The 14526-nt window shown below is 36.9% G+C and overlaps 2 protein-coding genes across 4 annotated transcripts in view; one reads left to right on the forward strand and one right to left on the reverse strand.

The window, feature by feature from the left end:
* Positions 1-14526, reverse strand: part of DEFB115 (defensin beta 115) — a 218068-nt gene that overhangs the window by 97956 nt on the left and 105586 nt on the right. The gene's annotated exons all lie outside the window — the stretch shown is intronic.
* DEFB126 (defensin beta 126) lies at positions 7977-10965 on the forward strand. Its single transcript, XM_055266161.2, is given in 3 exon segments — positions 7977-8034; positions 10774-10871; positions 10873-10965. Coding segments are annotated over 3 exon segments (249 nt in total).

The raw sequence follows: 14526 nt of genomic DNA on the forward strand, positions 1-14526 counted from the left end.
ATGAAACAAAATATAAAGAAAGAATCCTGAAAGAAGACAAAGGAAAAAATCTTACCTTATCATAATAGTGGTCATTTCTCCAACAAGACATAAAAATCCTTAATGTGTATGTGTCTAAAAGCAGAGTCAAACAATGTTTTGATTTGCATTTCCCTGATGACTAGTGATACTGGGCATTTTTCCATGTATATGTTATGTTGACCATTTGCATGTCTTTTGAGAATGTCTATTTTTGTTCTTTGCTCATTTTTCAAGGATATCATTTGTTTTTGTTTGTTTTTTTGCTTTCAGTTGAGTCCCTTGTTTATTCTAGTTTGATACAGTCCCATTTGTCTGTTCGTGGTTTTGTTGCCTATGCTTTTAAGGTCTTAAAATATTTGCCTAAACCAAAGTCCTGGAGTGTTTCCCCTATGTCTTCTTCTAGTAGTTTTATGGTTTTAGGTCTTAGGTTTAAGTCTCTAATCTATTTTGAGTTGACTTTTGTATATGAGAATAGATAGGGATCTAGTTTCATTTTTCTGCATATAAATATCCAGTTCCCAGCACCATTTATTGAAGAGTATGTCCTTTCCCTACTGGATGTTCTTGGTGCCTTTGTTGAAAATCAGTTGGCTGTAAATATGTGAATTTATTTCTGGATTCTTTATTCTGTTCCATTGATCTATATGTTCATTTTTACACCAACACCATATTGTTTTGCTATAAGTACTATAGTCTTGTAATATATTATGAAGGCAGGTAGTGTGATGCCACAAACTTTGTTCTTTTGTCTCAGAATTGCTTTGGCTATTTTGGCTCTTTTTTGTTTCATACACATTTTAGGATTGATTTTTCCATTTATGTGGAAAATGTCATTGGTATTTGGATAAGAATTGAATTGAATCTGTAGATTATTTTGGGAAATATGGTCATTTTAACAAAATTGATTCTTCCTTTTCATGAGCATGGGAGGCATTTCCATTTGTTTGTGTCCTCTTTCATTTCTTTCATCCGTGTCTTAGGGTATTCCTTGTTGACATCTTTCTCCTCCTTGGTTAAGTTTATTCTTAGGTATTTTTTGTAGCTATTGTAAATGTAATTGCCTTCTTGATTTCTTTTTTAGCTAGCTCATTATTGACATATAAAAATGCTACTGATTTTTTAGTGTTGATTTTGCATTCTGCAACTTTACTGAATTTGTTTATCAGTTCTAAGAGTTTTTTGGTGGAGTCATTAGGTTTCTTTAAATAAAATTATGTCATCTGCAAAGAGGGATAAGTTAGCTTCCTGTTTCCCATTTAGATACTGTTTATTTCTTTTTTTTTGTCTAATTGCTCTATCTAGCACTTCCAGTAGTACTATGTTGAATGGGAATGATGAAAGTGGACATCTTGTCTTATTCCAGTTCTTAAAGGAAAGGCTTTCAGCTTTTCTTCATTCAATATGATGTTAGCTGTGTGTTTGTCATATATATGACCTTTATTTATTTTATTCATTTTATTTTTTTGAGGCAGAGTTTTGCTCTTGTTGCCCAGGGTGTAGTGCAGTGGCACGACCTCGGCTCACTGCAACCTCCGCCTTCCAGTTTCAAGTGAGTCTCCTGCCTCAGCCTCTTGAGTAGCTGGGATTACAGGAGCCCACCACCATACCTGGCTAATTTTTTTGTATTTTTAGTAGAGGCAGGGTTTCACCATGTTGGTCAGGCTGGTCTCGAACTCCTGACCTTGTGATCTGCCTGCCTCTGCCTCCCAAAGTGCTGGGATTACAGGCGTGAGCCACCGCGCCCTGCCATATGACCTGTATTATGTTGAGGTATGTTCCTTCTGTACCTAGTTTATCGAGTTTGTATCATGAAGTGATGTTGAATTTTATCACGCCTTTTCCTGCATTTATTGAGATGGTCATATTGTTTATGTCCTTCATTTTGTTGATGTATCATGTTTATCAACTGGCATATGTTGAATCATTTTTGCTTCTCTGGGATAAATGCCACTTGATTATGATATATTACCTTTTCGACGTGCTGTTGGATTTGACTTGCTGGTATTTTGTTCAGGATTTCTGCAGCTATGTTCATCAGGGATATTGGCCTGTAGCTTCTTTTGTTTTGTTGTGTTCTTGTCAGGTTTTGGTATCTGAGTAATGCTGGCCTTTAGAATGCTATAGGGAGAATTCCTTCTTCAATTTTTGGGAACAGTTAGAGGAGGATTCATGTTAGTTATTTATACATTTGGTAGAACTTGGTAAACCAGTGAATCCTTCTGATCCTGGGCTTTTCTTCAGAGATTTATTATTACAAATTCAATCTTATCGCACATTATTGGTCTGTTCAGGATTTTTTCTTCTTGATTTAATCTTGGTGGCTGGTATGTGTGTGGGAATTTACCTTTTCCCCTAGATTCTCCTGTTAGTGTATAGTTGTTCATAATAGTCTCTGATGATCTTTTGTATTCTGTGATATCATTTGTGATGTCTCCTTTTTTCTTTTCTGATTTTGTTTCTTTAACACACAAAAGTATAACTCACTGGTAGAGCAAATGCATAAATGAGGAAAAGACCCAAATGTTACCACTACAGAAAACCACTAAACCATAATTATAAATAATAAAAGAGAAAAAAACAGGCTGTACAAAACAACCAAAAACTAATTACCAAAACGACAAGAAAAAGTCCTCATATATAAACAGTAAGTTTGACTCTAAGTGGATTAAATATTCCACTTAAAACATATAGACTGTCTGAATGAATTTTTTTTTTTTAAAGTGACCCAATAATATAATGCCTACAAGAAACTCACTTCACCTGTTAAGACACATAAACTGATAATAAAGGGATAGAAAAAGATATCTCATGCACACAGAAACCAAAAGTGAGCAAGAGACAATGGCAGTACGTTCAGGTAGGAGATAAGCTTCCATGACCTCAGCTGCCACCATTCCCCACAATGCCCCAGCTACCCAAGAGACCCTGAGCTCACTCAACTAGTACATTACTAGTACAAGTAGTACGTTACTACTATAGCTGGCATTTGAGAGAGCCACTACAGTAAAGCTATTTGCAACCAAGGAAATCATAAAAAGTCTACATAACTCCTCGACATTCCCATCAGGGCTAATGATTGTGGTTGCCATTGGGAAACCTGAGGGCAAGGCTGCCCCATCCAGCTGTGCCCAACTTTGCCCCCACTTTGGGGCTGAGAATGGAGCCCATGCCACTGTGCATTCCACAGACAAACCATTTCCTGAGACAACAGTGTTTCTCCCAGTAAACAAAGATCAAATATAAACTCCCTGCTATCACCACATCCAGCTCTTAACTGCAAGTGCCACCTACTGGCCTGGAGGTCAAACTGCACAACCCAATAGAAGTGTTGACACAAGCGCACAGTGCTTGAGAAAAAGATAAGCGTCTCAAGACTTCTGCCACTCAAGATCTGCAGGAGACCGTGAGCCTCATCACATGCCTAGTACATCACTACTACAACTGGCAGTTGAGAAAGTCACCGCATGAAGGCTATTTATAACCAAGGAATTCATACAGAGTATATGCGATTCTCCCCGTCATCACCACAAGTGCTGGTGTTTGTGCCTGCCAATGAGCTATCTGAAGGAAGGTTTGACAGTTTAGCTCCACCCAGCTTTATTCTCCCCTTAGGGGCTGAGCAGGGAGCTCCGGCCAGTGTATATTCCATAGACTGTCCCTTGCCTGAGGCAACAGAGAGCTTCTCCCAGTAAGCAAAGATCAAGCATATACCCACCTGCTTCTGCCCAGATTTTATTCATAAGCACCACGTAGTAGCGTGGAGGTATAACTGCACAGCCCAGTAAAAAACTCGCTAACACAAGTGCACAGCACAGGGAAACAAGTTAAGCTTCCTGAGACTTCTGCACTCTGGCCCTTCAGGAGGCAGTGAGCCTAGCCTAGCGCATCACTACTACAACCAGCATTTGAGAAAGCCACCACACAAAGGCTATCTATAATCAAGAAACTCATACAGAGTCTTTGCCACTGAAAGCACCCAGAACCAAGGCCAAATAACCCTACACAGTGTATATTATAATCACATCCTCAAGGGGGAAAAAGTCCTGACCAAATGAAAGTAAATTTAAAAATAAGAACAGATAGTTGATCCAAATGAGAAGGAACCCAAGAAACAATTCTGGAAGTATGAAAAAACAGAGTGTTACAACACCCCAAAGGATCACACTAACTCTTCCACAATGATCCCTAACCACAATGAAATCTCTGAAATACCAAAGAATTCAAAATACTGATTTTAAAGAATCTCATTGAGGTCCAAGAGAAAGTAAAAAATCAATACTAATCAGAAATACAATTCGGGATATGAATGAAAAATCTACTAAAGAGATAGATTTTTTAAAATAGTTTTTGTTGTTTGTTTGTTTGTTGTTGTTGTTGTTGAGATGGAGTCTTGTTCTGTCGCCCAAGCCAGAGTGCAGTGGTGCGATCTCAGCTCACTGCAAACTCTGCCTCTGGGGTTCAAGTGATTCTCCTGCCTCAGCCTACTGAGTAGCTGGAACTACAGATGTGTGCCACTACGCCCAGATAATTTTTTTTTATTTTTAGTAGAGACAAGATTTCACCCTGTTGGCCAGGCTGGTTTCAAACTCCTGACCTCAAGTGATCTGCCCACCTTGGCCTCCCAAAATGCTGGGATTACAGGTGTGAGCCCACTTTGCCCAGCCTAAATAGTTTTTTTAAATGAACTTCTGTAAATGAAAAATTCATTTAAGAAATTACAAAATATAGTTGAAAGCTCTAACAATAGACTAAACCAAGCAGAAGAAAGAGTTCAGAACTTGAAGACAAGTCTCTTTTGAATTAACCCAGTCAGACAAAAATAAAGAAAAAAGAATTTTAAAAATGAACAGAGCTTTCGAGAAGTATGAGATTATGTAAAGTAACTGAACCTATGAGTCACAGGTGTCCTGAGGAAAAAGAAAAAGTGAGAAGTTTGGAAAAACTATTTGAGGAAGTAATTGGGGAAAACCTCTTTAGTCTTGCTAGAGATTTAGACATCTAAATAAAAGAGGCTCAAAGAATGCCAGGAAGATACATTGCAAGACAGAGTTCATCAAGATATGTAGTCATCAGACTATCTAAAGTCAACATGAAGGAAAAAAATTCTAAAATCAGTAAGAGAAAAGCATATAGTCATCTATAAAGGAAATCCCATCAGAATAACAGTGGGCTTCTCAGCAGAAACCTTATAAGCCAGAAGAGATTGGGTCTAATTTTTGGACTTCTTAAAGAAAAAAAACCTGTCAAACACAAATGTTATATCCTGCTAAACTAAGCATCATAAATGAAGGAGAAATAAAGTCTTTCCTGACAAGCAAATGCTAATTCATTATCACTAGACCAGTCCTATAAGAAATGCTCAAAGGAATTCTAAAAGTCAAAATTAAAGTTCAATACTCACCATCATAAATACACACAAAAGTACAAAACTCACAGGTTTTATAAAACAATTAATTGAGACTACAGAGCAACTAGGTAAAAAATTAACATTACAACAGGAACAAAACCTCATATATCAATATTAACTTTGAATAAAAAGGGATTAAATGCCCCCACTTAAGAGATATAGATTGGCAGAATAGATTTAAAAACATGAACTAACTATATGCTGTTTACAAGAAACTCATTAATAAAGACACAAATTCAGGTAAAGGGGTGGAAAAAGATGTTCTACGCAAACAGAAACCAAAAGAGAGGAGGAGTAGCTATACTTCTATCAGATAAAGCACACTTCAAACCAACAACAGTAAAATAAAACAAAGGAGGTCATTATATAATGATAAAAAGATCAATTCAGCAAGAAGATATAACCATCCTACTAAATACATATGCACCTAACACAAGAGCACCCAGATTCATAAAACAACTACTACTAGACCTAAGAGGGATGAGAAATTACCTAATTGATACAATGCACACTATTCTGATGATGGTTACACTAAAAGCCCAGACTTTACTGCTACTCAATATATCCATGTAACAAATCAGCCCTCGTACTCCTAAATCTATAAAAAAATTAAAATTTAACAAAAATAAATAAAACACATAGCTAAAACTAAAAAAGCAAAAACAAAAACTATGCTAAATATTGGTAAAGATGTGGGGAAAAAAGTGAACTCTCAAATATTGCTAGTGGGGGTATAAAATGGTACCACTTTGGAAAACAATTTGGTAGTTTCTTTTTTTTTTTCTTTTTTTTTTTTTTTTTTGCATGCCAGAAAAAAATATTTACAGGAACTATGGAACACAAAGGTTTATTACATCCATAATTAACATGGAACATTTACTTATCAGTTTGATAAGGACAACACTGAGACCTCTTAGGACAGAGAGAAAGGGCAATTTTCAAAGGAAAAAAGCATAGTATATGCATATTTAATAAGTAAAACATACACATACCCTGTGACTCAGCCATTCTACTTCTAGCTGTTTATCCAAGAGAAATGAAAGCATATGGCTACACAAAGAGTTGCACACAGATTTTCAATGGCAGTTTTATTTGTAATAGCTAATATCTGAAAACAATCATAATGTTCATTGGGGGTAAATGGATAAATGATTATATATGCATAAAAAGGAATCCAAGCAATAAAAAGGAATGAACTATTGGTACACGAAACATATATGATTCAAAATAATTGCCTTGGATGGAAAAAGCCAAGCAGAAAAGTATTCATGCTGTATTACTTCATTTATGTAATATTCAAGAGAATGCCAAGAAAGCTACAAGAACAGATAGCAGGTCAGTCGTTTCCTGGGTATCATGGAGGTAGAGGGAGGGAAGGGAAGAGGAAAGAGTGGATACTGAAGAGGCATGAGAAACATTTTGAGAGTGAGGGATATATATATTATGTTGATTAAGGTAATGGTTTCACTAGTGCATCTTTTGCCAAGTTCATCAAATTATACACTCTAAATAATGCAGTTTAATGTACATCAATTATATCTCAATAATTTGGAATGAAAAATAAACTCCTCACAAAGAACAAAACCTCTAGGACCTTATAGCTTTCAGTCACAATATAGTCAGGCACTCAAAAAAAACTTTAACACAAATAAAATTCTCTTTGAATGCCATCTTAAACTCAATTCCATCCAGAGAAAACAACTTTTATTAGAATGACATGTGATTTGCATTTTTAGTTCATGCATTTACTTATATACACATACAACTTTTTTCACATAAATTAGAATCATTACTATGCATGTTGTTCTAAAATGTTGCTTTTTCACTCAAAAAATGTTTAGTAAGATAAAATCTGCTGTACTCTTTTCAACAGAAGCACAGAATTAAATCATATGGATGCACATCATTTTATGCTACTCTACAGAGTGGCAAGATTCTTTGTGCATATATCTTTGAGCACTTATTTATTTCTTTTTAAAGGTTTTCTAAATTTCCAGATCATCAACAAAGCATTAATTTGGTCAGTTAAAAAACAATTGTTTAACTTATATCCTTCTCTGAAAAGAATAATGTACAGAAAAGAATTATATATATATATGAATAATATGTCATAAGTGTTCAGAAAGACATTGTATTTTAGGTGGAAAGACAGAGAGGTGACCAGACTGCTACATGCAGTCAGATGAACCCTGATAGAACTAACACTGGAGGCTGTGAAAAAACAGCTAGGAGTACCCAGCCTTGGTAGAGCAGCATAATTTCTTCCTGTAATTCTTTCTCTCCAAATTGCCATATACTTCAGCAGAGTTTGCAACTTCTCTTCTAAGTCTTTATCCTTCCCCCAAGGCATGCCTAGCACAGGACTCTTGAACAGTGATGCCTCAATTAGAGCTGCTAGCCAATAGATTGAAGCTATGTTGGCACAATATCCTACATCCTCCTAATCTACTGGCTGAGCCCAACCCCACCTAAGAAGGACAATAAAGATCTGTGTTCAGAGTCATACTGAATAGAGACTTCTGGACTCTATAGAACCCACTGCCTCCTGATGAAGTCCCTACTGTTCACCCTTGCAGTTTTTATGCTCCTGGCCCAGTTGGTCTCAGGTAAACAGAATCTTGGGGAAGAAGAAACACTGGCCTAGAACAGGGTCCTGCACATGGAGTCCCTATTTCTAAGTGGTCTGTGGAAATGGGGTCTGGCTTCTCACTGGGAGCAGGGCTGAGATTTGTCCTACTTCTTCAGACCACCTCTGTTCTAAGAAACTTGAAGGCTCTCAGGGTAGAGCAGGATCTGTGATCGGAGCTGGGGAGGAGGGTAAGGCAAATCCCATAAAGTTGCCTCCAAAGGTAGAAATGATCTTGAAATCCCAAACTTCTATCCTGTCACTTTGGGTCAGTCCGGTCAAGCCCTGCCTCATTTCACTTTTTTTTTTTTTTTTTTTTTTTTTTGCCGCTGATATTCCCTCCTGAGGTAACAATTGTATAATATTACTTCCCCCAGTTTTCTCGGTCTTACAGAGAAGGTCTCTGATTTTTTGTTTGTTTGTTTGTTCTTGGATGTGGTTAACAGAACAGGGAAGGCTGTTTCTATATATGTATAGGACTGTAAAATGGAAAATGAAAAAAAATTCTGTGTGGGAACTATTGGAAGTCTATATCAGATTTCAGCTCTGTTTGTGTAAGCATTTCTTATTTTTAATTTATTCTGTAGCTTATATTTACAAAACCAAGACAAGAACACTGAAAGTGATTTAGAAATAAATTGGCCACATTTCATCACTGCTTGCATTTTTTCACTTGTAACCAACTGATATATGAGTTTATAACCTGCTTTATTTTTTTACCTACGATTCTATCAGGAAAATTTTCACAGGTCTTGAATATTCCTTGAAAATACAATTTGCAGCAGATGCTTATAATTTTGTCATATTTTTATACCAATATTAACTTGGAGAGTCCTTAATTGTGTGTCATTTGGATTATTTTTTCTAATGTGTGAGTACTGTAAATAACATTGTACAACCTTATTAATATATCATTGTGAGATTCTGTTTGTATAGGTAAATTTTAGAAGTTCCATTGCTTGGTCCAAGGGTATTATTTCTTCTAAGTTAACTGGCACATATTGCCAATGGTTACTATTGGAGTATTTGTATTTTTAACATTTGTATTTCATATTTCTTGCAAATATTTTCAAATATATTGGTTGCTTCTAAAGCGCATTATTTATTTGAGACACATAATTTTCATTTTCATGATGTCAAATCTATTGGTGTTTTCTTTGCATTCTTCCATTAACTTAGAAAGTCCTTCTCCATGTTGAGAACAGTTATTCACCTACGATTTTGTTTTTTACACTGGACTCAATCCCACCTTTTACATAAGGCACAATGAAATAAACTAACATTCTTTAGTATAATTTCCTAATGGGTTATATAATAACTCCATAGCCTGCCTCTAGAGATAGTAGTTTATATTCCCTAGAATTTGCAGAAATGTTCAAATTGATAGTGGATAAGAGGAAATTATAATGCTCTCGTGGTTGTCTCAAAAGATGTTTCAGGCCTTTTTGCATCCTTGAAATTCTATGAGTTTAAATTGCCTGATTTCTCCCTCTGTCTCTGGAACATTAGTGACATACATCACATACTTGTATGTCGTCCTTTTTCTACACTTTGTGTGTGTGTGTATATATTCTAACATATATGTATATATAATGTTATAAACTCACTTAATCATCAGAGGAGGATTAAACAGCTGATAAGGGATAATAGTAGTGGTAATAGCATTCAAAAACGTTTGCTCTGTTCACTTACTGTCAATTACCTCATATTTCTTTCATTTATTGTACTTATCACAATCTGTAATTATTTTGTTTATTCACTTACTTGTTTATTTTCTTTCTCCCCCTCTCCAGTGTAAGGTCCTCAAATCGTGTCTTTCTGTTCATTGTTTTATTCCCTGCATCTTGCAGAATTCTTGACATGGTAGGCACTCATTATATATTTGTTGATTAAGTACAGTAATGAGTTAAGCAAGATAAGAAAGAGCTCCAACATCACTCTAGGGCCTCTATGTGTTAAACCATGTGATGAGATATTTTCATATGTATATAATATGTACACATATATAGGCAAACCCTGCAGAATGTCTCCCTAATGAATATATTCCTAATACAATGGCTTTTTTTATTCTCAAAATTTTGTAAAATGTACTTATATCTCAATATCATATAGGTATATAGATATAGATGAAAATTTTTTATCTTTCCATAACTTGACATGACATTTTTAACCAGATAATATGTAAGACGAGCCTAGAGTTATCTTCTAAATATAATTTTTAGGATCTCAGAAACATGTAAGGGACACTTTGAAAATCTCACCAATTGGCAACAAAAGCCATATGTGTTTCAGTAATGGTGAGAAAGATGACAGCAATTATTTTAGCATTTCTTATTTTTGAAATGATAGTTTTTACTTCTGTTTAGGTGTTTGTGTTTTAGCTACATTTTAGGAAATTGGTTGGGGATTTTGTGTTCATGTATAATAACATGCTATATATTTTCCCATTTAAAATCATGGGAAATAGGCCCCTGGTAAGTGTTTGTATACAGAATTCTGATTTCAGAAATGAGAATCTCATACATATCTAAAGAATTCTATGTGTGTTTATATTTATAAAATTTCACTTAATCCTCAAAGTAGGTATTTATGATTAGGAAAAACATGCTAAAGCAACTGGAAAGGCACTTGAATAAACAGTGCTCAAAAACCATTGCTGTTTTTTCTCCTCCTGTGATAAATACTTAGGCTTAATAATCTATATAATTCCCTTATTCAGGTAATTGGTATGTGAAAAAGTGTCTAAACGACGTTGGAATTTGCAAGAAGAAGTGCAAACCTGAAGAGCTGCATGTAAAGAATGGTCGGGCAATGTGCAGCAAACAAAGGGACTGCTGTGTTCCAGCTGACAAACGTGCTAATTATCCTGCTTTCTGTGTCCAAACAAAGACTACAAGAACTTCAACAGTAACAGCAACAGCAGCAACAACAACAACTTTGATGATGACTACTGCTTCGATGTCTTCGATGGCTCCTACCCCTGTTTCTCCCACTAGTTGAACATTCCAGCCTCTGTCTCCTGCTCTAGGATCCCTGACTCATTAAAGCAAAGAGGCTTATTCTGGTGTCAGTTTTCTCTCTACAGCCCCCTTCCCACTTTCCCTCCATTCAACAGTGTCTGGAAGGGCACCACAATTTCATTGCACTAGCATTTCTATGGTAGAAATGCAAATAAGATAGGGGCCAGGAACAAGTGAGGGTTAGTCCAAAACACCCACTCAGGAATGATAGATAGTAGCAATGTCATCCTTGAAGACAGTTCTAGGCCCACAGCTTGCCATAGCAATTATCATCGAACTTCATGTACATCAGAAACACCTGGAGAGATGGCTAAAGCACAGATTTCTAGGACTCACTTTTAGTTTCCAGTTCTGCAGGGGAGCTTTAGAATTTGCATTGCTCACAAGTTCCCAGGTGATGCTAGGGCTGCTGGTCCAGGGACCACACTGTGAGAACAATTGACTTATAATATGAAAGGATTGAAAGCCAACTGTGAATGTGATTTTCTACAGATTGAAGGCTGCATTTCCTATGTAGTTTTGGAGTAGATAGTAACACAAAATCATCCTACAGAATCCTCCTATAACAACCTGAGAATGTAGGTATTATAACCTCACTTTAGAGAATAGGAAACTTGATTTCTAAGCATTAGAAGAGTGGGACAAACTAAATTGACTACTGAGAGCATTCTGTCACTGCACAATGAGGTTGCCCAATTTTCTTCTCACCCTAGAAACCCTCATTCATAGCTTCCAACTTAAATATGACGAAAGGGAGATCAAGAGCTCTATAATGTGTCCTGAAGGTTAGGACAGGCACTCATCCCAAGCAATAGAATGTTTCCCTTACATTACATTACATTGGTGCTCTGCCTGCACCAATAAGAGAATATGACTGGGTGTATCATAGTCATCCATCCATGCCTCAGGCCCACTTCCCTGATAGTTGGACAGGGAGAATAGGCAATGCAGATGCGTTCGCTTTCTGGACACTTACAGTAGCTGTGTTTGTCTTTGTCATCTCAGTTTGCTCACTTATGAAATGATAGCGTTTTACTCAGTATCTTTCTCCCCACCCCTGTCATAGTACATCTTTCTGCTTCTGAAAATATAAGATTGGCTTATGTTTTGTGGGGTCAACTTCACCTTTGACCCCATAAGATCCTAGAGATTTAATGTAGAGATATAAAAGTTGGGAGAAAACATTGGTGGAAGGGTTTTCTCCACTATAGACACAAATCCATGAGTGTCATCACAGACTCCTTTTCCTTCTTCACTTGATTCCAGTGAAGATCCATGTTCATTCTACCACCTCCAATATGTACCATGACCTCTATCTCCAGCTGCTGCTAGGATGATTGCAATAGCCTTCCCATTGATTGCCCTGCATTCCTTTCACACTCATGCCTAACTATCCTCCACAATGAGAGCCAGAATTATTTTTCTGAAACACAAATCTAATCATTAGACTCCCCTCTGGCATCTTTGCCTATAGCATCCTAAGACAACTTTTCAGTGCAGCCTTCATCACTCTTGGCGTTCAGAACCTGCCTTGCATTTCCAGTTTTACCTCCAAAGCAGTCTCACAGGGCATCTTGCTATCCCGCCAACATACCTCTTTGTGATTGGTTTGAACTCACTGGATTGCTTCTGGTTTTGAGTTTTTGTACATACTTTTCTGTCTCCATTTATAACTGCCTGGAAAAAAATCTTTATTTTCTTCTGGAGGACTTTGATAACCACACTGTTCTACCCACAATAGAACTACTGCCATCATTTGTGCTCCACTGTTATGACTTATCCAGAATTTTAAGTCATCATGTCACATGCCTCACTCCGAATATCTGCTTATGTCTTCTCCCCTACTAGACTTTGAAATTTTATTTAGGAACAGGAACCATCTTATCTTCTCTTTCTCCTACCATCCCCTAACAAGATTCTATATTAATTCTTGTTGAATAAGTAAGAGGGAACCTCGAAGGCCTGAAAGATCTTTGGATGTTACTGAAATCTCATTTTTATTTATTTTAGATCTTCTCCAGGAAACAGGCTTCTGTCTCCTTTAGAAGACATATCTATGATCTATGTCTTTACATAGTAGAGGATTTTGGAGGGGTGGCTTGTCCCAAGTGGTAGGACATCATTGCCTCTTACACCCATGCTTATCTTTGTATGCAGAACTCATGAACTCACACAAGAAGGTGGGCAGATGGAAGCAAGTTACTTCAGTAGAGGAGAATAGTGGGAAAAAAACATAACTTTAGAGTTGGATGTATCTGAGGTCATTCATGATCCCACCATATGTCCACTCTTGGACCAGAGACAAATGATTTCCCCTCTTCGAGCCTATGTAATTGAATTTGAAGAACAGAGAAAATACTTACTCCCACTCAAAGTACTTTGAGGGTTGCGAGAGTAATCTATTAAAATGTTAATCATATCATAGGGATTTAGCTGTAACAGGTTGTTCCCTGGATAAGAAACAGTACAGCACATTTCCTCAGGGCCCTGCCCACTGGGCCTTGGCTGCCTTGCCTGAGTATGGGTGATAACAGCCTATGTTTCACCTGGGGGAAGACTCATTAGGCTGAGAAGAGTGTAACAGAGTTGAGGGTCATGGGATCTCTTTGAACAGCTAGATGAGATTTTAAAGGCTTCTAGTAGAACTTGCTGTGCTTACTTTTCAATAATCACTTTGATCACTACCTTGAAAACATCTTAGAGCTATTATCACGTTGATTCTAGACGATGAATATAATCTCAGTGCTGCAGCCTGAAACATTGTCCTCCTGTCCTCTTGCCTTATATCTCACCCCTCCTTCATGCAGTGCTGGAACTTAGGTGGCAAATATTCTTTTCCTGCTTTGGAGTTGACTAATGGCATTAGGAGGCCAAGGGAAAAGGAATCTTTATTGTGTGAGAAACTGCAATGTGCCAAGCACATTAATACACAATTTCTTAAACAAAAGCATTGTATGATAATTATGAAAACATGATTAAAGCTAAGGAACCTGGAGTAAAATGTATCTAGGGTTACATCTAGGTTTGTTCCTTACTACTTTTACTCATCATGTGGTCTCTATATCAATTTCTTCATTTGCAAGACAGGTATAATCATGCATCTATCTCTTAGAATCACTCTAAAAATTAAAATAGATGAGGCATATAGGGCACCATGATCTCTAGCACCAATGAAATTCTCAGAAATGTAGATTTTAAAAGGCGTATGAGATATAGGTTATTCTGGTTTAAAATATGAAACATTTAAAAAATAAAATATGGGGAGGTGGAGCCAAGATGGCCGAATAGGAATAGCTCCAGTCTACAGCTCCCAGCGTGAGCAACGCAGAAGATGGGTGATTTCTGCATTTCCATCTGAGGTACCGGGTTCATCTCACTAGGGAGTGCCAAACAGTGGGTGCAGGACAGTTGGTTTAGCGCACTGTGCACGAGCTGAGCCGAAGCGGGGTGAG

This window comes from Symphalangus syndactylus, chromosome 24 (genome assembly GCF_028878055.3).
Source record: "Symphalangus syndactylus isolate Jambi chromosome 24, NHGRI_mSymSyn1-v2.1_pri, whole genome shotgun sequence".
Lineage (NCBI taxonomy): Eukaryota > Metazoa > Chordata > Mammalia > Primates > Hylobatidae > Symphalangus > Symphalangus syndactylus.